General features: G+C 41.7%; 1 protein-coding gene across 1 annotated transcript in view; it reads left to right on the top strand.

The window, feature by feature from the left end:
• The window catches only part of LOC137889432 (ELKS/RAB6-interacting/CAST family member 2), a 140,989-nt gene that overhangs the window by 52,252 nt on the left and 62,698 nt on the right, over positions 1-26,039 (top strand). Inside the window, exons 10-14 of the mRNA XM_068733288.1 lie at positions 4,078-4,119; positions 4,937-5,130; positions 11,658-11,751; positions 16,656-16,817; positions 20,597-20,757. Of these exons, the coding sequence (XP_068589389.1) occupies positions 4,078-4,119; positions 4,937-5,130; positions 11,658-11,751; positions 16,656-16,817; positions 20,597-20,757 (653 nt within the window). The remainder of the gene's footprint in view (positions 1-4,077; positions 4,120-4,936; positions 5,131-11,657; positions 11,752-16,655; positions 16,818-20,596; positions 20,758-26,039) is intronic.

A 26,039-nucleotide genomic window follows, 5' to 3' on the forward strand; every position in this document is an offset into this window, starting at 1 on the left:
CAAGTACCTTTTACTGTTGAATACTTCAAACGAACATCATGACGTTTTATGATTACTTTTCATTGTACAAAAATAATTAAAAGAATATACTTTTACAACCACTCTGCACTGGTTGTAATACACGACTTGCACCCTGTATTTACACTGCTTACATCTACAGTACTAGTAATTCCACTCTCTTACCTTCTGTATGCATCCACAATATTGTCAGCAAAGGGCCTGCCTGCACTCTGTCCCACAGAATAAAGGGATGAATTAAGAGAGAGTGATTTATGCACGTAAAAGATCCCTCTAACCCTGTCCGGGCGCCAAGTCAGAGGCCTGGCTGTCTTTTTGCTCCCTTTTTTTCCTCTTCCAGGCTTACAAGCCAGGACACAATCTCACCCTGCCAGAATTTATGAGAATGTTTTCTTTTATTCTCATAAAAAGCGTACACACATCTCATTCCTGTGAAATGATATCTTGTTGAATGTTGACGCGGCACCACATGAAAGGGACAGCAGCTCCATAACTCTTTGTAGCAGGCAGTTTCACACTCTGACAGAAGTGTTGCCATAATTGGACTATTTTGTGTACCTGGCAGCAATCAGACCTGTTATGTAAACTTGCAGAATCTTCAAAAACACAGCTGATGTTTATGTGTTTATATTTGTGAGTGTGTCTGTATGTGTCTTTCTTTCTGTGTGCCCGTGCACGCAGGCCAGTACAGAAACAACCGTTGAATTCATGTTTATGCGGATGTGTCTGAATGTGTTCAAGTGTGCAGGTATGTTTGATCTTATTATAGTGGAGTGGTGTGTTAAAGGTTGTGAGGCTGTAATAATCAGTACGTCAGAGGTGAACTGAAACGGTGCCTGAGATTAGATTCTGATCAAACAGACCTACCGCACAAACCAGTGGCGGGCCGTGCATTTTAAACCTGGGCCTTCAGTGCTGTCCTACTACAGTTGAACCAGCTCCTATTAAGCTCATTGTGACGCCACAGCAACGGTTATTATTTGTTTCTAGGGGTGTAGCAATACACGTATTCGTATTAAATCGTTCGGTACGAGGCTTACGAACCGAGCAATACGTTTGAATAATACTAGTGCATTTGGAAAATGCAGAAGCTTAAATGGTGGGAAATATAATGTTTTCGTTGGAGCCACTGCGCACAACCTGGCAACCCACTCAACATCACAGACAACGTGCTGCCTGGCAGGCCCACCACAGAAAAAAAAACATTGTACACATTGTGCCCTGATGGCCCACCACAAGCACACATTGACCTCAGTGCCATCAGGCAGTGTATAACACGATTTGATCCTGACAACCACATGTACTTTGGCCTAAATAATGGAAAGTTCAGTTTTGCACAGCAATACAATACAATTCAAAACAATACAATAGAAAACAATCCAACTTTATTAATCCGCAAAAGCTTCAGAAGGTGTTGCACCGGGCCCAGGTGTCTCCAGTTAACGATCAGCATCTCTGGTCCTGCTGGCTTAAAAGAACATAACAAATGACCCAGACAGGGAACCGTCACAAGATGAAATGTGATGTAACAATAAAAGAAAAGCTAGGTACATTGGGCATTTCCTTATTGTACTTCTTAAAAAAAAGTGTTTGGCTATATAGATTAATCAGGTTTTGACACAAACTATACAGCAAAATGTGCTTGATTTTAATTAATATAATGAAGAAATTTCCTGAGCAAATTAGCAGAATTTCCTTTGTGACTGTAAGATATTGCTGTTTGCATTTGGACAATGTGATAATATCAGAAAAAAAAGAATTTTCCTCACAAACCAGCTTGATATACAGTTAATGCTTTGGGGATCATGACATGAATCCAATAGTTGTATGAGAAGCATATTTCTTTGACGTTAATCTCAAATTCCTCCAAAAATGGAGAAATAAGCTGATGGACATTTGCCTCTCATGCAGATGTTGAGTTTGTGTTTGCCATCAGGTCGTGTAGACACGGTGGCCCACTCACTGTATTTGCAGATGTTTGTATTGTTGACTCAGTCAAGCTGTTAGCATAGCTTTTTATCTTGACCTCAGAGCTCTGTTGACTTCACTGCATCCTCATCCTCTTCCCATAAAACAGTATTTGTTGATGCCGGGGTTAATAAAGGACTTCTGGAACTAAACACTAGCTCTTCAAAGAGAACATTGAAAAGAACCTCAGGGAAGGCAATGACCGTTCCAAAGAAGCTTGGCTTGATTCAGCAAGCAGTCACCACACCTCAACTCACTTTTGAGTCCTATTCAAAAGACTCTTTTCAAACCAGGCGGATGTCATATCTTCTTACCTTTTTTGTTTCTTTTTTCTTTTTTGTTCTCTTTGTCTTTTTGACAATAACATGTTGATAAGACTTTCACACATTGACATTGTCATCATTTAATGAGATTGAATGCTGTCATATCAAAAATATGGAAAGACAAATATTACCTTTAGGAGCCAAAACCTTTATTAAATGCTACCCAGCCTCGATGTGATTGTGTATCCTCTGACCCACTTCAGATCCTGGTGGCCACACATATTTAACTTATTTGTAATATTTACACTTCTGAGACATTTCCAGGAATGATAATAATAATTTCGTTGACCAAATATGTAATCGTATCTTTACTGGCCTTCCCCCTCCTGTCATAATATCACAAATTCCTGTTGGACCCAATGTGCTCTCAGCCCCTGCTTTCCCCCTTTCTGTATTTTCAGTTTTCCACTGAAAGAACATAACAAACTCTGGTCCACTTAGGCCTAATGCGTTTTGTGCAAGCTAAGATTGGGTTTGATGCGTGTGCACGAGTGAATGAGGTTAGGTTTGGAGGTAACGGGGGTGAGGACGAGGTAAACAATGACTCTGCTTGCCTTCCAGAGGGCCAAGTGTTGCCCTTTTTCACATCATGTAGTCCTTAGTGCAGTCACATTTGTATAGTATACACATTAGGTGACAAGCTTTAGGGGCTTTTTAAGGTCACATGTGGCACATATATTGTTGACAGGTTAGTCAACGTCATATCCACGGACTTACAAATGTGTAAACAAAAAACAAGTACACAGAATAAACGAGTCATAGTCTACAATAATGTCATAATTAACATTTTTAGTGTGTAATTTAACATTTACAAATGTGTTCCTGCTATTACCTCAGTATGCATGAATGTTCTCTAAAGACCTTTTCAAACATGTTGTTGTACTCCGTGTGCTGTGCCCATGGCAGTATCTCTCATATTCAGGGGCCAACTTATGCATATAGTTTATCTGGGAAATTATATGTTAAAAAGAGGCATTTGTTCAGATTGGCTAGTGGTAATAGTTAACAGACACTCCTTGGTTTTTTTTTAATGACAGACTCAAACAGAGCTACATGTACAGTCCCAGACTTATGTAGACCCAACAATAAATTGCTCAATGTGTGTGTGTGTGTGTGTGTGTGTGTCTGTGTGTGTTTGTGCACGCTCACTTGATGATGTTTAAACGAGTGGCCTCAGCTGTTTCAACAAGTTAAACAATCTTCGCAAACACAGAAGACAGAGTGAAGTGTAGACCAAGCGAAAGAGAGAGAGATAATTCAAGGGTACAAACTTCCTTTGGGATATTTTTCTCAGGGATGAAAGAATTCATCAGTGTAACTCTTTTTTTCAACATTTTACTTAGATTTTTTTTTTTTTTTTTTTAGATGTTTGGTGGTCTCATAAAATCGCAGCCAAACAGAGAGAGAGAGAGAGAGAGAGAGAGACAGTAATTTTATAATGATAATGACTGAACTCCAAACTCTACATGACGGACGCCCTGGGGAGGCAACTGATAGACGCAAACCACAGAAAAGCAGGCAGCAGAGGAACCGGGGGGGTGATGAAGGGATGAGAGCGGATGAGGGCACAGATTGGTTCTGCTTCAGCTAGATTGTGACCCTAACCACATACTCAGGATTGACTTACCTTTTCCTTTAGGTTTCAAAGCTACCCATGCACAATGATCTCACATCTGACCTTTTGTAATTGTCAGTGTCCAATCTCTCTCTTATGACTGTACTTGTTCGTATTTTAACATCTGTTTTATCTATTTGTATTAACTTCTAGGTTCCAGCCAAAGTAGATAGGCCTCCAGCAGGAAGCCCCACGGTAGGCTTTTCTTATTTTATGCCTCTTGTTTGTTTGTTTGTGCTTGCATGTGTGTGTGTGTGTGTGTGTGTGTGTGTGTGTGTGTGTTTGCAGCAGAGGCCATTTTAGGACATCTCAGACTCTCTCAGATCTCTGTTGCCAGACCTGGCTTAACTTTAATCTGTCTGAGCTGTATTTTGTCACGCTGAGCTCAACATCCATCAGCCGTAGCTGTCCTTTGTCATTTTCAGCTATACTTTGTCATTTGAATTTTTCCTTGGTCAGCCTCGGCTGCACTGTCAGTTTGTTAGCTTCAGGGGTACTTTGTAAGGCTAAGCTTTTCTTTCTCAGCTTAAACTGACATTTTGCCAGCTTCACCTTTACTTTCAGCCAAATTCTTACATGGTAGCATGCTAATACTTACAGTTAACAATGTAACATACTAATGTATTATCATAATGCTAACTTAATTATATCATACCATGATACCAGTTCCAGAATATCACTTTTGGATATATGTATTGTATTGAAGGTACAGCTTTATTATGGTGTAGTTTTGATTAACTAATTAATTAAGTTAATTCTTATGTTGCTCAAATTATCCCAAACTAATCTGTATCTGGTTCATAAGCTAATGGATGTTAAAGTAACTGCAACACTGAAAATGTTGCTAAGTCTCACAAAGATCTTTAAACAGAGCAGTGCTTGAAACTCTGAGTCTGGGATGTCCTAAACGGGTCACTATATGCTTTGATACTTCTGTAATAATACGGTATGTAGTGTATTGTGGATCACTAATGTATCCACTTGCTTTCTGTGTCCTGTCTTCTTTCGAAAGACCCAAAACACAGAGGAAACAGTCCGGAAGTGTCCAGACATCACAGATCGTCTAAGGCTTCTGGAGCAGGAAGTAGCTCGCAACAAAGAGGAGTCTGGGAAGTCACAATCGGAAGTTGAGAGGCTAATGGCAGCTCTAAGGGATGCTGAGATGGACAAATTGTGTAAGGAGAAGAAAATCGCTGATCTTGAGAGGTGAGGGTCAAAAATTCAGTGACATTCATATACATCACAAGACACCATCTGGGTGTCCTCAGAGAGCAGTGTCCTTCCAAGTGACCGGATCTTTGTAAGATCTCAATTCATTCCTAAGTGCTCTATTTATAAAGGAGTAATCCACGAGACATAAACTGTCTAGATTTAGTCCTCTCAGCACTTGAAACCACTTCCACGCTGTCATGCTTTTTGCCTGATGTAATCACACTCTAGAAATGCACAGTGTTACCTACTGTTTGCACATGTGATGTTTTTAATCATGTGGCTTAATGTCCTATAATTTTTTTCCATGTATCAACGTCTGCAGACCTGGGTAAGTAGTTCTCAGTGTGCCTGTTAAACATATCATCATGATACCACCGGCATTGTCCCTAGCCATCACTTTTGACATCACGCCATGACTGTTTGGTTGGTTTTAGTTGGAAATTGGGGCATTTTGGCTCACATCTGATTCCCAGCAAGCTTAGATTTGACTATCCCAGTGGGACAGTAAATGTACTATGCATTTATGGCAAACAATCTTGGTCTTCATTCCTTTCACGGCAATAACACAATGAGAGACTTTATATGTTTCCTGACTTATGTCACTGGAGACGTATAGCCTCTCAGTTGCGTTGACTTCTGCAAAGCTTCTTCCCATTGCATTGCTATTGTGTGTGTTTTTGCTCTTATCACACTGTTTTTACATTTGTCTGTAAACCCAACAGCTATTCAGCGATTGTGTGTGTGTGCTGCATGCGTGTGCTTGTGTGTTTTGGAGTTACCAGGAAGGCAGCCAGCAGCATACCAGTGGGAGGTGGTGAACCCAGCCCAGACACTGGCTGTTTATACTTCTTTGTTTATTACTGGTGCAATGCCACTCAATTATCATCTGATTTATGGATTGGCATGGTGTCATGCCCAAAAGAGTGGTTGTTTAGTGCCAACGCAGAGGTACTATATGTGAGTGCTTGAGTGTGTATTTACTTCATGTGTGTGTGTGTGTGTGTGTGTGTGTGTGTGTGTGTGTGAATAAGAAGCATAGAAAGAAGCATGGTTGTGCCTGTACAAAGTGTGTATCTGAAGCGATTATAGTTAGTTGTGTGCCGGTTGGTGAGTCTGTGTATGTAGATTGATAGTGGGTGGTTTCTCTGTTGATGGATCGCCTACTGCATAGACGAAGCCATGAGTGTGAAAAGGGTATGTGAAAGAACACTTTTGTAACACAAGTTGGCCCCATCAAGTGTGTTAACGCTAGCTTTGGTCCTGCATGGCTTCGAATGTATCTGGATGGGTTGCACGTGCCGAATCCAACACAGTTTCCTGCTGCATTCATTACCCGTTTTACAGACTCTGGCATGGAAGCCATGTGCTGACTCCATCTGCGTGGGAACGCATGAGCATCAAGTATAATAGGGATATGGTAACTCCCGCAGAGTTTGTTCACACAGTCTAATCTCAGTTTCAATGTGTTTGTGCATGCATCTCGCCTCTACCTCTACATGTGTTTGCTACTCACATGCAGCTGTCACCAGAGTGTGCTCATGCACGTGTGTGTAAATGTGTGCGTTCAGTTTTGGTGCGCAGCCCTTTGTGGGATAGGAGCGTTTGAGATCAAGCTTTGGAAGAGTTTCTTTACCCTCAGCTCGTCCATCTTTTTGGGGCTGCTGTCTCATTAGTGTCAGACAGTCACTCCTATCAGTCTGACCCCTCCGCTCTGGTCAGCACGGAGGGGTCAGAAGTCACATGCAGGTCAGCTGCAGGTTATCAGAGGAGGATCCGCTGCAGTCATAGACTGCCGCTGTGATCTATTGTAAAATAAAAACGCACTTCACATACTTTGGCTGCTGTAGTGAACAGCTTATCATCAAGTTATTACATTCATGTCACATTATCAATGGAAACTCTTATTTAACTAAAGAAATGAAACATAAATACAGACACAAGAGTTTCTGCATTTGTGTGTGTCTGCACACATGTGTAATGTGACAGCATATGGGCGAGTGTGTCAGTGTGCTGATTGGACTTCTGTATAAGACAGTGCGAGATGTGTCTGGGCAGAGGATGAATGTCTATTTAATCAGAGTGTTTCTGTTGGAACTCAGTCAGATGGCCTATTAACCACTATCTGGATGGAGAGAGAGAAGAACAGATGAGGAAAAAGACACTTTCTCATCCTGTTGGCAATGCAGCAGAGAGTCAAAGATGAATGTAGCCAGCAGGTCATTGTAATGAATACCTTCCAGCACAGGGGAGACTCGCTCACAGCTATTTCTTAGCTTAGATCTCTCAGTGATCTGCTGTAAGTCATCAGTGATAACATTTGGAAGTTTATTGTTGGTGTTTTATTTACTGTCGTGTGTAGGTGTAAATCCTAGCTAATCTACCTAAGTGATCAGAGACACTGAACAGGCTTTGTGGAAAGCATCTCTATCAGCTATTAACATTAATGTTAATAGTTGTATTTGTTAAGTAGAACTCTGAAAGCCATGGTTACTGAGCTCTTGGGCACATATGGTGGACTAAAATGGAAAAATTAATATAGTTCATGGTATGACATACTGGGAGTGAATTATTCTAAACTTTTCCCAATGAATTCAATTAAGTAGAATAGTGAGTGCTTGCCCTGCATTATGTCTCTACAATTTTTGTAGTTGGTAAGATGCTATTGAATGTCTTAAAGTACAAGAGAATGAGTCCAGTGGATAGCCTTTTATAAACATGTTCAGTTTTAATTGACCTTAAACATCAGCAGTAAGTATGCAGATTGAAGAGGTTAATGCTTTTAATAGGTTGATGCTTCATGCGCAAAAGTTGTTCTTACATGGAGGTTTTGTTAACAAGTGGAAATATTTCATATAGTTCTCAATGCTGTTACTGTCCTATACTTTTAATGTTCTTGCGGCAATGTGGGAGCTAAACTTTGAGAAATTAATCAACCTCCCAGTCTCACCATATCACAGCTATTGACGTGGTAATCACTCTGGTATGTAAGGGAGGGTTTCAGGAAAAGGGAGGCGCGTGTGTGTGTGTGTGTGTGTGTGTGTGTGTGTGTGAATGTATGTATGAACTGTATGTGTGTGAGTGTGAAAGTGTGTCTTGGGTGACTCTGAGGAGAATATGTGTTGGTAGTGTTGTTGACGAGGGTCTGTTGGCTGGTAGAAATCGACGGTTTGGACAAATATTCATACACTCAAAAACATCTATCTTTTGTAAACCACACACACACTGTATGCACACAAACGCACACATAACCTCAAACTGCCTGTTTACAATATTACTACATCAAAATGCTTGTAAACATTGTGCATTTACGTGCATTTTTGCACATGTGCATTTAAACTCCAGTGTTGATCCAACTTCTTGCTATACTTTCATAGACCCACGTTTCTTCTCCTTCTCTCTCTTTTTCCTGTACCCCTCCTCTTTTTGGAAAGAAAAAAATGATTTAATTCAGATCATATCTGCCTTATATTGTGCAACCCTGAGTAGTAACTGGACTGGTGTGTCCTTGTCTGCTTGAAATCAGAGGCTTTGTTCCACTCTGCTGTTTATTAAAAGAGAAGAGGAGGAGACAGAGTAAGAATTAAGAGTTATGAAGGGGAGATAGAAATCTGGACTTTTTTCTTAAAAGGTTATTACTCCTTTTAACCTTTATTTACCCGGGAAAAGTCAACTTAGAATACATACTTTTTTCCAGAAACACCCTACTTAATATTCGCAGTTTCCCACATTGAGATCTGGGAGCGTCTCTGTGTGACCGCAACTTCCTGCTGTGGGCCGCTCAGCAGCTCTACAGAAGCCATTCAGTTACTCTTTGTGCCTGGCTCTAGGGCACGTTGGCAGTACTCATTGAGCGAGGTTAGAGGATCGTTCATTCATTGTATTTTTCTCAATGCCCTTCTAAATGGATGTAAGTTCTAAGAGACAAAACATGAGAAACAAACAAGAGGAAACGAGTAAGGGAAAATGGAAAAAGAAAGAACGATAGAAATATTTACTGAGACATAGAAGAGGAAAAAAATAACAGAGCTGTGCTTTGACAGCCAGAAATAAAGCGGAGCTGCTTATGTTGGAAGGCGGATGTGTGGAATGCTCAAGGTGAAAAAAGCAAGAGGAAATATGAAAAATGACTTATTACGTACAGTTTAGGAAATGGCTAGAATCATTCATGGTGCTCTCTCTCTCCCTCCCTCCTCTTTCTCTCTCTCTCTCTCTCTCTCTCTCTCTCTCTCTCTCTCTCTCTCTCTCTCTCTCTGTCTCACTTCATCTTTCTAAGAAATGCCACAGCAATAAAATACTTTTTCCCCCCCTTGAATTTACTTATTTCGATACTCTACAAATCACAGTTCTTCATATTTTCCACTCACATGCAGCCCAGCCCGTCTGCTCCTTATTCACACTTTATTTGCCCTCATTTGCCTTCTCAGTGGTCAAAACACTTACTTCATTTTGCACTGATGGGTTGATGGGTGTTTATCAGCAATGAAAAGGGACCCGCATGTCTGCTGGTTTATACACCTGTGCCAGTGGCGGCTGTGTGTGATAGCTGATATGCCCTCATGGCATGTTTGCTCTCCATGGACATGCCTCTGAGCTTATGAAAACACACACACAGACATCAAAGATCAGAGTATAAACAGATAACTTTTCCTCCTCCTCCTCTGCACTGTGTAAATATGTATGCACATGTGTGTACATATTCTTCATTCATAATGGTAACAGAATTGAATGATAATCTTTATTTACGCAGCCCTTTTCAAAACCCACTCGTAAAAATGATAAAAAAAACCCCCCGTATAAAATCAACAGCAGAGTCATAAAAAAAAGAAATATAGAAGTAAGCCAGAGACATGAAATGACAGGCCTAATAAACTGACCAACGTTGTGTTTTTGTACAGGGAGAGTAATATCAGATGTAAATACTGTCCTGGTCTGTCTTCTATTATTATAAAAAATATTTCCTCAACGGTTTTAAAAGGCACTATGTTGTGTCTGTGTGTGGCAAGGTTACTGTGTGTTAAATGTATTCATCATCTTGTTAGGTGTTTCACATTAATTGCAGACCAACATCACTCATAAAAGCTGACAAACGCACGCACACACACACACACACACACACACACACACACACACACACACACACACACACACACACACACACACACACACACACACACACACACACACACACACGCACCCCATTCTAAGGGCTGTGACAGCAAATATTTGCCCATATGTGGGGGCAGCTTGTATGTTTTGCCCAGAGTAAACACACCCGTGTGGATATGGAATAATAATGTGGCGCGTTTTAGCAGCTGCTTGGTCAAAGCCTGTTTACAGTGTTGGAGGGTTCTCTTAAGCGCTAATTTGTCACTGTCAGCTTTCTCGCACTTTCTATGCATTTGTTTTTCTTTAAGTGTGAAGGCCAAACTGGGAGCTCAAAGACTGTGTTTTGATTCTAGTTTGAGAGTGTTTGTGAGAAGATATAGATTGTGTATAAAGGCAGCTGTGTGTATCCTATGGTGTATGAGATTTTTGGGTTCACATGTGTGTCCACCAGTGAGTGTATTAAGTATCTGAGTGTTTGTGTGTGTCTTTTATGCATATTTCTATATATTTCTATGTATATATGTGTGTGTGTGTGTGTGTGTGTGTGTGTGTGTGTGTGTGTGTGTGTGTCATAGTTCTCAGGCTAAGTAAGTTCAGGAAATGACAAGAAGCAGCTCTTTGTGTGGAGGTAAATGCACCGCCGTCCTGGCAGGTTTTGCTCTGTAATCAGGACCTCGGCAATGCACAACACTGACAGCAGATTTATTATCCTGTGTGTGTGTGTGTGTGTGTGTGTGTGTGTGTGTGTGTTTCTATGGACTTATTTATTTTATAAAAACACATGCACTTGTGTGTGTGCGTCTGTGTCTTCCTGTCTTCTTCTTATCTGTAGACTTACCTCATGCACATAAGGAAAATGTGTGTTTGTGTGCGTGCATGTGCTTCCATCTCCTATGTGTTTGTGTGTTTTGTTGTTGAAAGATTTACGCAGCAGTGTCTCACCTCCATCAGTCAAGTCTCGTCTTGTCCCAGTGTTACTAAGACAAGACACATGCACAGTGCTTCCCTGCTTTGCCGTACACACGGATCAACCATTTGCCTGTATGATGCAATAAGCCAGCTTTGTTTAACTCTGAAAATAAAGCAAAACCATGAGTAAAACAACATCTATCTATCTATCTATCTATCTATCTATCTATCTATCTATCTATCTATCTATCTATCTATCTATCTATCTATCTATCTACTATCTATCTATCTATCTATCTATCTGTCTGTCTGTCTGTCTGTCTGTCTGTCTGTCTGTCTGTCTGTCTGTACATCTATATTTTAAATGTTGGTTGGCTTGCAAAAGTGTGCATATGTCATATTATGTGAGATATAATTTTTTTTTATTCTATGGTTTTAATGATTGATTTACATTTCTTTACTGAGCGTCTCTTTATCTGTTGTCACCCATATGTTTCTCTCTGAAGGCAAGTGAAGTCTCCTAACATCCAGAAGCAGACAATGGTTGGTGAGATGAGGAAAGATGCCCATACTGACGGACATGCGCACTCTTTGTCGCAGGTTTGTGTGTGTGTGTGTGTGTGTGTGTGTGTGTGTGTTGGTGGACATGTGTACATTGTATTTTGCCCTCTTTTTTTGTCCTCATCTCTTTTGCAAGCTGTTCCTCAGAAATTATCGTCTTTTCCCCTTCCTTCATCTCTCTTTACATTCTCCCGTTGTGTATAATTTTGCTCTTCTGAGCAACGAGAGCCCTTTTCCAGTCTTTCATGCTTTCATGCTTCCTGCCCTACCTCCCTCAGTGCATCTCAGAATCAGTCCTAAGTGGAAGAGACAGGTACTTAGTCCTGCAGTATCAGCTCCATACGCCAGCCAGGAGCGCCGGCATAATGGCTCAGATGGGAATAGTAAAGAACTGATTAGTGAGGCAGGAGAGAGAATCATGATTTACCATTTTTTATTTGTATAGTTCTCCTAAGGTGTCAACAAGAGTGTCAGCTGTTTGCTTGACAGTATGTGTGTGTCTGTGTGCATGCTTATACGCTAGCCTGCCGAGCAATGCTGAGGTGTTAATATGCAGAACTCAGCCATGCCAGGTTATTCCCACAGGACCGATGAAGTAGAGTACACCTCTCTGTACCTCTCTGCCAAAAAGAACCAGAGCTGCTCTCAGCCTGTTTTTGGTTGAGATATTTTGTTATTTCTGTGTGTGCTGGCAGGCAGCATCCAGCATCCTATTTCCTCTTCTAAACAGCGTCTGAGTAGCACACATTAATATTTCTACAACCTGGAAAGAGACATGAAGTGAGTGCCAGAAAGAACGAAAGAAAGAAAGAGGTACAGGGACAAGTGCAAGGGAGAAGTGGAATTGATGTCAGGGAGATAGATGACTTCCACAAAAAGAGCAAAACAGAAAGTTTCAGAGGGAGTTGAATTTCTTGTTGGTGTATATTCAATGTATTGTAAAATACTAACCACAGGTAATACATGTGTTCAAGCAAATGCAGGAATTCAAGCTCAAGTTTATTGTCATTCAGCCATATCAAAAACCTTGAAAATGTAAAAGCCGGTCAGTCAGTAGGTAGGTAGCTGAAACTGAAATATCTTAAAAACTATTTGATGTGATCACCTGAGTTTATCAGGTGAATTTAAAAAAAATTAGATCAACCCTTTGGTTTATGACTACTACCTGAAAAACATTCCCATCAGCCTCAGCTGCACATTGCTTTAGTGATAATTAGAAAATGTCAAAATGCAGAATGATGATGGACACAGTAAACATAATACTGTACCTGCTAAACATTAGCATGTTGACATTGTGATTGTGAGCATGTTAACATGCTGATGTTAGCGTTTCACTCAAAGCACCACTGTGCCAAAGAATCCCTTAAATTTGGTTATTTATGAATTGTGCTCAGGTGTACTGTAAGCATTATATTTTACAGTTGAAAACTCTCAATACTCTCAATGCATTTCTGTACTGCTTTTTCTCCATTTATTTCTTATCCATCAACATACACGCCAATAAAATATATCTTTGATTTGCTTATCCGTTTTGATCCATATGCGAATATACAGTTGAACAAAATGGTGTTCCTCTCTGAAGCCAACAATCCAGACAAAACACAAATCAACAAAACCCTGAGAAAAAAAGACCCTGAGAGACCTGTCTAACAGCACAATTTTGACTGTACATAATATAATATTGTATAAGAAAATGCATGATTGACTACAGCAGCAATATTTGAAAAAGATTCACAAAAATTCTGTAGAACTTGTAAAATTTGTACTAGATAATAGTTGTAGGGACCAGCACATATTCCAGCTCACCTTCTATAGTATCTATATAAAACAATGAGTTGTGGCCTCTATCCCCCCTTCTTTCCCATGTGCTTTCTCTCTCTCTCTCTTTCTCTCTCTCTCTCTTTCCATTTATCTCTGGATCCATCAGGAACACAGCACGCTCCGAGGGTAAATACAAACAAACAGGGCCTTCCCTCACTGCTCCCTCTCGCCATCCATCCAGGGGAGTTTATATGGGATAGAGTGATAGCATCTCTCCGCTCCATGCTCTCCATCGCGCCACGCTGCACTTCACAAACACAGAGAAAACACACATCGGAAGTGTTCACTTCAAGCCTTCACACAAGCCTTTTATTTCTCTTTTATCTGTAACGGAGAAGCATCAGTGACACTCAATACCCACCCCCAACCCCTCTATTTAGAAACACAAGAATTATAGAAAAATCTGGGGACAGTTAAAGAAGATAGACAAATTCACTCCAAGCCTTTTCCCACAGTCTGTACATTTGACTGAAACTGTATATGAAACTTCTGGCCATGCACACATGCTTAACATTTTTGAAATCATGAAATAGGACACACAGAGGTTGATGCTGCACACTTAACTTTTTTGACAGAGACAGATGTATGTGTGGTTTGTGTGCCTGTGTGTGTGTGTGTGTGTGTGTGTGTGTGTGTGTGTGTGTGTGTGTGTGTGTGTGTGTGTGTGAGAAGGCGAGGATTATAGGTATACAGCTTCTGGAAATGTGCATTCTCTCACTCTCTGCTCGTTTATTTTAGTGATTATAATCCCTCCATCACACCAGAAAGGGCTAGACTCCATAATGATCCTTCCCAAGGGCATTAGGTGATGATTGGTGCTGCAGAGGCAATTATCTTTCCATTTCTCCCCCCTCTCTGTATCTCTCTTGCCCTTTTTCCATTCTTTGTATTCATGAAAGCCAGCAATATTCTCTTGTTACCAATAAAAATCACATAACACACAGATATGCACTGACAGACAGACAGACACATATACTGCACATATGCAGACACACGCACACACACACACACACACACACACACACACACACACACACACACACACACACACACACACACACACAGCTTTCTGGTCAGGTTTCATTCATGGGTCCAGCGGTGGTAGCCCCATCTCAGTGGGGTGTGTGTGTGTACAAGTGTGTGTGTGTGTGTGTGTGTGTGTGTGTGTGTGTGCGCGCGCGCGTGCATGTGTGTGTTTCTGTCTGTTAGGCGGGGTCAGACCAGTACTTGTTGATTCTGGTGCATCGAATTACTGCCGTCTGTCACATCCAATTACAGCTTTGGACTGCTGACGCACACAGCCTGCATCTGTATGTGTGTGTGCGGGTGTGTTGTCGCTCACCTCCAGCTGTGTCGTGCTGACGTGACGAGCCACATGTATCCGCTTGCGATTTGGCTGGTTTGGCACTATTTTCATCACACTCAGGGATAATCCCATCGCTGGTGTTTCTGTCAGTATCACTGAAGTCCGATGATTAGCTTTTTTGGTCGTAAATACGACTTTTTCATGAAGTAGCCCAGCTATTTAATAATTGCAATTGAATTTTAGGAGCTTTCTTGACCGCTATCAATGTATGATACCGGGACCAAGTCAAAACTCACTTTACTATTTATTAGGGGGCGGTAAATTGGTCATTCAGATGCATCTTCCATGCTCCTGGTTCCCTTGACTCTTTTTAGTTTTCTATGCATTTACCGTTTTCTTTTTTCTGCCCTCAGAATAGACTCACCATGTGTGAGCCACTGTTTGGCCTAAAAACCAAAGAAATGTGCCTATTTGGTTCATTGCTTTATAATAACCTTAGACACACGCACACTAACGCTGAGCTCCTTATATCAGCTATTGCCTGCAAAGCTGCAATTGTTTCTAAGCATTCTGAACTTACTAACTGGCTTTTATATGCAGCCATTTCTGAAATGAAATATCAGTTTAAGTGCTTGTAGCATGACTTTGGAAAACGTTGAAATATTTCTGCCAGGGAATTTTCTCTTTTACTGTTTTTTTATTTTCTTGCTGTCTGGATAGAGTTTCCTACGCACCCTTGTTGCTTCCAAAAATGTCTGTTACTCTGGCAACTTGTTGGTTGTACTGTGTCATGTTCATTTGATTCATACTTCTACAACCGTGTTATCAAACTTGTGGTGTTTCCAGTTCATTTCAAGTTCCAGCTTCCAGTATTTAGTCTAACCCTCAAAACACCCATCTACCATTTTTTCTGTAGACAGCAGGTAGTTGCTCTCACTCGCAATGTATTGTTATAGAAAATTAAGTAACTACTATCTTTATGTAAGGTTGCACAAACTGTGGCTACACAAGTGTTAACATGATATTTCATATTCAGCTGTTCATATCAGAATGCATCACACCATCACAACATCACACCTCTAGTTTGTGTTTTGCAACAAGAGTAACTGAACTCTTTCTTGCTCAGTTTGAAAGTGTCTCCTTATCCTTGTAACTCCAAGGCTTCTGTGCTGCTCCCAGAAAAGTGTGAACGTGTGAACTTGAGAGCTAGTCAACTATTGAGGAGTAAGAGAGAGAGAGAGAGAGAGAGAGAGAGCGAGAGAGAGAGAGAGAGAGAGAGAGAGAGAGAATCAGGGGTTTATTATTTCTGTCCAGTGTTTTCTTTCACAGTTCCATCACCCAGTGTGGAGAGGGATCCTTTTCCCCATTTCCCCAACTCACCATAGGTGTCAGGGAGGCCACACACAAACTGTGCATGTGAAAGCGCACGGTCAACTCCACACACCCACACTCACATATGCGCACAATCCTATGGATGTCAGCAAAGGTCACAGCACTTACACACTCTCTCTCTCCATCACTCAGCACTCTCTTCTGTCTTGGCTGTGTCTCTTTCTTCTGAGAGAAGTTTTGCTCTTCTCTCACCCCAGCTTTCTTTTTGTTTCTGGTTTACATGGACTGGATTCCTTTTAGTGGAGAGATCAACAAATACACCTTTTCTCAAGATATTGTTTGCCAATTTAGTGTTATTCCAATGCAAATACATTTGATGATGAGTTCTGAAAATAAAGTATACTCAAAGAAAACACTCTCTCCCTGGCTTTTGCTACTTTGCTTCCAACCCGCTTCCTTGTCCTCCTCCTCTGAACTCCTTTAGCCCCTTCAGTTTCCTCTTTCAGCTTCCCAGGATGCCATGCGGGAGACGGCGGAGGGGATCAGGGAGCTGGAGAGGGCACTGAGGGAGAGCATGAACACCTCCGCACATAGGGAGGCTCTCTGGGTGCAAGAGGAGACTGCCCGTGTTCAGGCCCAGAGACAGGTTTACCTGATGTTTCACATGCTAATGGGAGATTCGAAAACCAAATATTGTATTCACTCATTCATACACACACACACACACACACACACACACAGATAGTCCAATGCATCCCTACCTTTAAAATTGAATGCAGGTAACAGCTCACCTAGAACTAAGAAGGACCACTGGAAAAAATGTGAGGAACTTAACTGCAGTGCACACCCATGTGGCTAAGAGTGTAACTGCAGGCAGACTGCCCTGAATGAATGATCCTTAATCCCATAATATGTCGCTCTTAAACAACAAATACCATTATTGTCTGTTATCTCCTTTTCTTCTTCATTCAGTTTTATTCATCTAAACATGCTGTTGTTCATTTCCCCCCTCAAATTTAACAATGAATCAAAAAACGTCCATTTTATGTTGCTCATTAAGTTTGCTGTTGCATGCTTGAAAATGTGAGCATATGTTTAACATATTGTGAGTTCATGTGCATGTAATCAGAATTAATTAACACATGTGTAGACCTGTAGTCTTGATGGAGTACAGGCTGCCCTTTTACTCTGTTTGTCCTGCTATCTGTGAGTCTTTCTGACTGCCAGCTGGTCAGTCTACACTTCTAAGAAAGTCCAAAAAGTTTATGTGTGTGCATTTGCAATGCCTGTGTGTGTGTGTGTGTGTGTGTGTGTGTGTGTGTGTGTGTATGTGTGCGTGAGTGTGTGGGAGAGAGAGAGCGTAGATGTGTCTGTGGTGGGAAAGAGAAACAGGGCAAGGGAGTGTGTTTCCTCCTGGTGTGAGTGTGCATTTGAATGAGAATGACCTTGCATTACTGATGAGTGCCACAAGTAATATGAGAGCAATCGGCGGTTAAAACAAGAAGTAACATTTTGAGGCAGAATAGTGGCTGCATTGCTTCAAACACACATACATATGCATACATATGCTCTCTCTCTCTCTCTCTCTCTCTCTCTCTCACACACACACACACACACACACACACACACACACACACACACACACACACACACACACACACACACACACACACACACATTTAGAGGTAGAATCTGATAGAGGATAAGTTAAAAGAGGAGGTTGGTGGACAGAGTGGGAAATTAAGAGGTCAAACTCAGTTTAGAAAAGTCTGTTAGAGCCAATGTTAACTGTGGCTGTTTTTTCCCCCTCATTTTTCAATTTCTGTACTTTACACGCTTGACTTACAGTCAGCATGGATACTGTTTATCAAACAATATTCTGATCCACTGAGAAGTCCGAAAGAATATTTATGTCTGTGGGACTTTTCGCACGCATACAAGTGGATGATTCATCTTTGACCTAAGTTTACCCCTGCGTAGCCAGAATCAGGGACACCCTTTCCTTGCTTGTGACGCGTTAACGTTAACGTTAACTCATTGACTTCAAAAGTCATTGTCAACTTGCTTTCATTTCAAGTCAATCCAGACCCTACACATAGAGAACATAATGAGCCAGCATGCAGTCATACTGGAGTCTGCACTTGACATGTATTGAGCCAAAATAGAGTTGCAGTCGCGCTACTGACTGAAGGAAAGGTACCCATTTGACCTGGCACTCTAGCTGCCCCGTCGTTGATGCTCACAGCTACAGTAGGCGCTGTCAACACATTGAATTTTGTGAGCCAGCATGACGTCACCGCATAACGAGGCAGGAGTCAACATGCCATTAACATGCAGTTACACAGTCGTCAGTCAACTGCCGCTCTTGCCTCAGCCTCTAGAGAAAAACAGTGTGTGGAAAGGGATGTTGGGGGAATAGAGAGTGGGACAGGTCCTTCTGAAACATCACCTGACCCTGGCACCGTTTCAGAGCGCCCTGCCAGACTCACATTCTCATATTTCTCTCCCCCTAGTCTTTCCTTGGTTTTCTTTTTTCTTCTTTCTCCCCTCTGTCCCAGAGTAATCAGTCTCATGATGTGTAATACGCTAAACAAAGTCTTCCATCAGCCTGACCTACTGAAATGAAGCATGGGTAATGCCCTGGGTCACTTTTCTTCACACCCCCGCTCTCTAAGTCTCTCACTCTCTCTCTCTCTCTGTCTCTTATCTTTCTCCTGCCATCATTTCTGCTGTTCATCCATTGTCCAAAGCCTCGTTCTTTCCCATCTGCCTTCTTAAGTTGTCTCAGCCAATTATCTCTTCACTCTCTCTCCCTTTCTCGCCATCTCTGTTCCCATCTCTCTTCTTCTCTCTCCCTCTGTGGCGTTTGAACTAGGCCTCTGAACCAGCAACACCGACGCAAATGGACAAGAGGGATTTGGCCCTTACCTCTGAGCCCCCAATCAGCTTAGCACCTAAAGGGGCTTTGGGCCAGTCTTAGTGAGCCTTAGCCTGGCTGGGGGGCTTTGCCTTGAAGTTGAGCTAAATTAGCACGCACAGGCTCACTGCTAAGCTGATTAGGTCCCTAATTTCACTAAAATGCATTGTATTCCTTATTAATGATGTGATTGTGAAGTGAGGGCTAGCCTGGGTGGTGGATAATGGGGGACTGGGAGGTAGGCAGTCGGTGCATGAGGCTTGATAGACATGTGGTGGGTGTAAATGGAGTTGTGTGTGTGTGACTCTTGACTCTCAAGATGAAAAGACTGGCTTTGGATTGTTTTAAGCCTGAAAGAAGACATCAAACATTAAGCATGGTGTGATTTTGGACGGTTGGATGTCTTGTTGATATTGGGTATATTAACTGCTGTATACTACTAAGGTCAATTGTTGTTGGCAGGGATTTTATTAAAATCAATGCGTTGTCACATTTCAAGGAAGTCATGACAGAAAGTTGTCCCTTTTCCCACCATTTAAAATATCTGTATTCCCCACTCGCATGGCTTTCACCTTTTCTTCTCTCGCTCCATATGTGATATTCATGAACAGTCAGTGAGAACATTATCTGACATCTGTGAAACACACCTAGAAAGCCAGCGGAGATGGAGAGTGTCCTGAAAATGTGTGAACGATTTGGCCCCTTCATAAAAGAGGCCCATTCCTTTTTTTCATGTCCTACCCCATGGAGTGCTTCCCCCCCCCCCCCCCCCCCCCCGAGTACTGCTTCTCTTTTTTTGCTCCTCCTTCGCTTTCTTTCATTTTGTTCATTTGAGATCCAACACTTCAGAATTTATCGTTTGACTGTCTTATATCTCAAAACTGTGAATCATAACAATTGAACAAAGTATAAATTCCTGTGGCCACCATTTACATAATCCGAACGAGCCTGACCAGTACTCCATCCTATTGTAAAGAACTTGTTGTTAGACAATTACACACTTCCTGTCTTAGGATAATGACGCCCTGAGGTCACATCCTGTCTTTTAGACACGCAGGTTGGCCTGCATGGCTTGAGGGCATGTGTGCGTGCAGAGGGAGGAGACGTAGTTGAGGGGTTGAGCATTATTCTCACCTGCTCTAAAGTAGAGCCACACTTGAGAGTGAGATAAAATAAGTGGAGAAAGGTGGGAGAGAAGAGAGAACCCTTGTTTCCAGTCCAAGGGTCAGCGGACATATCATTCAACTAACCTTTGAACCTTAGTCATTTCACCTGCATGTCAACTGGCCATTTGTTGTGTTGAATTCTGGCATTTTAACACAGCCCAATGTAGTGGAATACAAGTGCACATAATTGTGTATCTGATTACTTTACCATGTCCCTGTGTGTGAGACTGCAAGTATATTGTATAAAGGGTATATGCTTTAATGAAAACAGAGACGTGTGGCAAGTATCCTGGTATGTTTTGATACTGTTTAAACCTGTGCATATTTGTTTCCCTTGAATAGTTGGAGGAGCTGATGGGGGCTTTAGAGAAGACGCGCCAGGAGCTGGACGCCACCAAACTGCATCTGTCCTCCACTCAGCAGTCCCTGCACGAGAGAGACGGACACCTTAATAGTCTTCGCCAGGAGAGACGCAAACAGCTGGAGGAGATTCTGGAGATGAAGTTAGTCTCACACTCAGCCATCTATCTGCCTTAATCTACTCATGCACCTATTTTACGTCTTTCAACTGATAGACAGTAACTCTTTTCAAATTGTTACAGGCCACACATAATAATGATCACATATTCTGTGACCATGCGCTGTCCAGTACATTCATGATTATGCATTTCTCTAATCAGTGAAAGAAAGACTTCCACTTGGCTATTGCAGTAATATGAATCAATTAAATTGCATTTGCATGAAGAGCTAGATAAATAGTCTGAGTGTTTGTGGTAGGGACTGCACACCCAGCCCATAAAAGTATATGATCAATGATCCTTTATTTAAATTGGCACGGCTCGCTCACCGCATCATCAAGCACATTTTCATTGCCCTTCACAGCAGCTCTGTTACTACAGCAGAAACATGTGTGTGATACTGTAATAGGCACATATATACGCTCACCTGTTCACATGTGCATCTGTGCATGAGTGTTATAAAGATATCAGTGCCGAGGTGTGTTTTGAAGCAGGATCAGCCGTTGTTTATAGCTGCCTTGTGAAAAGTAAAATTTATTGAGGACAGGTGGTCCAGCTTTAGACTGGAGGTGAGAAAAAAATGTGTGTTTGGCTGTTTTCTTTTCCTATGTGTGATGAGAAGGAGGACACAAGAAAAAAGTGAGCAGCTCTGGCTGCACTTCCATGTGTGAGTGTGTGTCAGTGGGTATGTATGACTGTGTGAGTGAAGTTCAGTGATCTGTCAGTGGAGCGGCTACATGTGTGTTTGCTTTGAGCTCTCTGATTGAAGACGCATGGAGCCACATATCTGGTTGTCACAGAGAAATGCCTTTAATGTCAGCCACTCAGTACAGTACAAAAGGGATGGCTGGAACATATGTATTGAAAACACAACTTTTTTAAAATCCATTACGCCTCACAAACTCCTCTGATCACACTAACTCTAAAGGAATGTGTGTATGTGTATGTGCCGGAGACCGAGAAAGAGAGCGCCCTTGCCCGTGTCTCTGCACAAAACATCTTCGTGTCTGTTCCAATTCCCATTATCCAAACATTACCAGGGATGTTTAGCAGAGGAAATGTATTAAATATGATACTGACACAATCCATGCTTCAAGGGATGTACGTGAAATTAGAGAAAATGTATGTGAAATTAGAGAAATGGGAATAATACTTTGGTACTTTATTGGCACACTGCTTATATTATCATTATATTACCATTCTAAAGATGTCTGAGGAAGAGGGTAAGTGTGATGGTTGGTTGACATAAACAGCACAAAGTAGATGGGATTCTTTGCCTTTGTGTTTGAGACTTTGACTGAATGCAAGTCTCCACTGGTAAGAGCTAATGGAGGGGGCACAGGGGGCACGAGTGTGTGTGTGGTCTCTTGTGGCTTTGAACCTGTATGTGTCTGTGTGTATGAGGAGGTCAGAGGCAGGAGTTTGGGGTCACTGGTGATGACGATTAAAGGACTGTTGAATTGCGAGAGGCGAAGCTTTGTGAGACTGACTTACATCTGAACTAGCCGCAAAGATACGCATGCAGAATGTACACACAACCTCAGTGGAACTCACATATAATCAGTCACGTCTGCAGACATGCACATACTTACACAAACGTTGGCTTTCTGCTTTAAAAGGGGCCATATTCCCACAGCACGGCTCTGGTCCAAGTTAGCACAGGAAAAACTAAACAGGAAAGATAAGGCAGAGAAAGAGAGGTAACAAGAGAGAGTGAGAGAGAAGGGGAGTTTGAGTGAAAGCAAAAAGAAAATGAGACAGAAAGAGAGAATGGGAGGGAGGGAAGGATGAAATTGAGGGGCTACACAAACTGAAGTATTTCAAATCTTAGAAATCATGAGAGAAGTTTGATTGCATGCCAAGTTTCTCCTTCTCACCGCTGTAATGTGGCATTTGTCAAGAAGACCAGCTGAAGCAAACCATGTGAGGCACGTTCCCCAGTGAACTGCGGAGCTCTCTGTGTGCGTTTTTTTAATGTGCGTGTGTGTATAAGCCAGAGAGAGAGAGAGAGAGAGAGAGATAGAGATAGAGAGAGAGAGAGAGAGAGAGAGAGAGAGAGAGAGAGAGAGAGACAGAGAGAGAGAGAGAGAGAGAGAGAGAGAGACAGAGAGAGAGAGAGAGAGAGAGCTAGCTGACTCCTGGCTTTTCAACAATGTTAATGAAAGAATCATTTTCAATATCCTCCCATTGTATGATGGGTTTCCAAGTATGTGTGTGTGAGTGTGTGTGTGTGTGTGTGTGTGTGTGTCTGTGATATAAAGAGATATAGTAAAAAAGACATGGAGTGCATTTTCATATTTGCCTTTTTAGAGCTGCATGCTTGATGTATAAGGAGCGGTGCGGGTCTGCTCTATCATCCCACACCAGATTGAGTTTCCACCATACTGTAAAGTACACACAAGCACACACACACACACACACACACACACACACACACACACACACACACACACACACACACACACACACACACACACACACAGATGGCCTCCAGAGGAACTAGTCATTAAATAAGTCTCGGGTCACAGGTTATAGGTGCACAATAGAGAAATTATGTGTTTGGACATTTTGAAAAGCTAATCATTGAGATGTTTCCATAGTCTGAATGGGATAATACTACATGCCACAACATTTTAGTGGCTTACTCAACCTGATCCTCCTGTAGACACTGGGAATGTCGCTGATATTATCTCTGTTTACATTTTCCTGATGGAAAAAGATAATAGAGCAAAGAAAAAGGTAACAGCAGCTTTGAGACGGGCAAATAAAGAGCTGCAGAGTTGACAAAGTGGACATTTTTAGAGGTAGAGGAGGGGGGAGTTGACAATTTGAGAGAAGGAGGGGAAAATCGTGCAAACATTAGTAGAATGTCTGCAAGACTAAGCAAAAGAGAGAAGTTGTAGCAGAGAGTTAGGGAGGAAATAGTAAATGATGGAGAGAAAAAAGGATGATAAAATGGGAGAGTGATTGATGGAGGGGGTGATGGATGGATGGATGGAAGAAGGGAGGCAGAGAATGATGGAGGAAGTGGTGGAAGAAAGAAGAGGGAAAAGATTGGGAATAGCTGTGAGGGAAGGAGCAGAGTCTGGTTAGCAGAGGAGTTGAGCTAGAGGGGAAGAATGACTAAACACAACATACCATGTATCAGAAAACACCTGCAACACATCCACCTGTTAATTCACAATTTGATTTTCACATATGAAAGCCGAAATGAAAGTGTAAAATATATTTATTAAAAAATATGTTCATGCTAGGCTGAGTTGGAGAATAGAGAAATATATAAAAAAAAGACAATGGAAATATATTTTTGAACACATGATGATGTTCAGTGCATATTTTTGCTTTATTTTCTTTAGTTTTGTTATATTTCTCTACTTTACCAAACTACACGCTGGACAAAAATGCCACATAGACAAAGAACATTAATTCCTCAGTGTAACATGAAACCAGGAGCTCTGTCAACTACACACTCTTATGCCCTTGTCTTGAATTTTTGCTTAACAGTTTTCACATTGTCATTATTTGGATAGAAACATATCTTTTGTGCCATTCTACAAAAGCAAATTATAGACTATATCTCACGCATACTCCCTTTTAGCATGTCATTAAATCAAACATGCATAGGCAAATGGGCTATTCTACTTGTAGTGTAAATGTAATAACCTGTAACCGTGAAAATCAATTCTATCCGTGAGGTGTGTTCATGCATCGTTTGTTTGCTAGTTGTAGTAATCCATGGCATAATGAAGCTTAGAGCAGTAGCGACATTATGACTTTGAAATCCCCAATGTAGACATCCTGTCTGCACAGCGCCATTACCATGGTTACAATGACTAAACACACAGAGAGACCAGCTGTACCGGCAAGGTCATGTCCCTGCTCAGTAATCTCCCTGAGGGGCCTGGACACACACACACACACACCCTTACAAACTCACACGCAGATATGCACAGATGTACAGCATGTGCACTCATTGAAACGCATTTGAACCGAAAAAAAGTATCTTTTCATATCCATATTTTCAACCAGCAGGCAGCATTGCGTTCACAATGCTTTGAAATTACATTCACATACACACACACACACACACACACACACACACACACACTGGTAAAATCACAGATATGGTGTTTCAGTGCCATTGTTGTGATAAGTAATGATGAGACATTGAGGGTCGGTGCAGTGTGTGAATGGGATTCTCTGTATTGCAGTGATGAGGAGGGGCTGACCACACATCACCTTCCTCACTCTGTAAGCGAGTTTGTATGTGTGTCGCCTCGTGGGAACTTCGGGCCATTCATCATGTCTGTCTGTGCTCCCGTGCCCTCTGACACGCGTGTTTACCTTCGACATGTGTGTCGACTGCGGGCCTGTAGGTGTGCTATTATGTCAGGGCCTAGGCATGCTCCACCCTACTCCTCCTCCTCCTTTGAGGTTTTGTCAATGGAGGGCTTCATTACATGGAAACCCCTGCTTCTAAGACCTTGGTCAGTACAGTAAGGTAATGACAGACTTCTACCTGGGTCCCATACAGTAAGCTTCAAGGATGAAGACTCCAGAGTTTTCTCAGTATAGTCTGTTTTTGATTTGGATATTGCTCTGTTCAGCCAATGCAACTGAAGGTTAAGGGCCATAAATTTAACTTTTCTGACCCATTTTTCCCTGGACCATGTTATTCTCTGGGAATGCACTCTGCAAACATCATGTCATAAGCTCACTTCTCTCAGAGTTTGGCTGTTCTAGTATCAATTATGGTTATTTTTTTATCACTACTTAGGAATATTTTATTGGTGCTTATATCCGTATAGTGTTTTTGGCGAACATGAACTCTCCCAGTACATATGATTTGGAGGTTTTATGTCCTGTACAGTATGTGACTTGAGTTTAGAAAAACTAACACACACTCTGTTTGCCTGCAGTATGGTTACTGTTGCTGTCATAGCAGAGAGGATTTGTGAGCCTTGGAGTGACCGGGTGAAGTGGCATTGTCTCCTAATGTATGAATGACTGGAAGGTGGGAGCTGTCTCATGAAGTTGATGTAGAATTGAAAGACAAGTTGACGCTCGGAGAGTATTGGTGGGAATGAGAGGATAGTGCATTTACTATTTGTGTGTGTTTAGTTAAACTGATAGACAGAGATTGAATAGTCTTTCCAGAGACAGAAAGAACTTCTTGTCTTGATCTGAACACATAATGACGATTGGGGGATTGTGACACACAAAAACAAAAAGAATGCAGTGATTGACAACTAGAGAGGAAGTTAGGG

This window comes from Cebidichthys violaceus, unplaced genomic scaffold (assembly GCF_023349555.1).
Source record: "Cebidichthys violaceus isolate CVI_PGR_0920_01 unplaced genomic scaffold, fCebVio1.0.p SCAF_6, whole genome shotgun sequence".
Taxonomy (NCBI): domain Eukaryota; kingdom Metazoa; phylum Chordata; class Actinopteri; order Perciformes; family Stichaeidae; genus Cebidichthys; species Cebidichthys violaceus.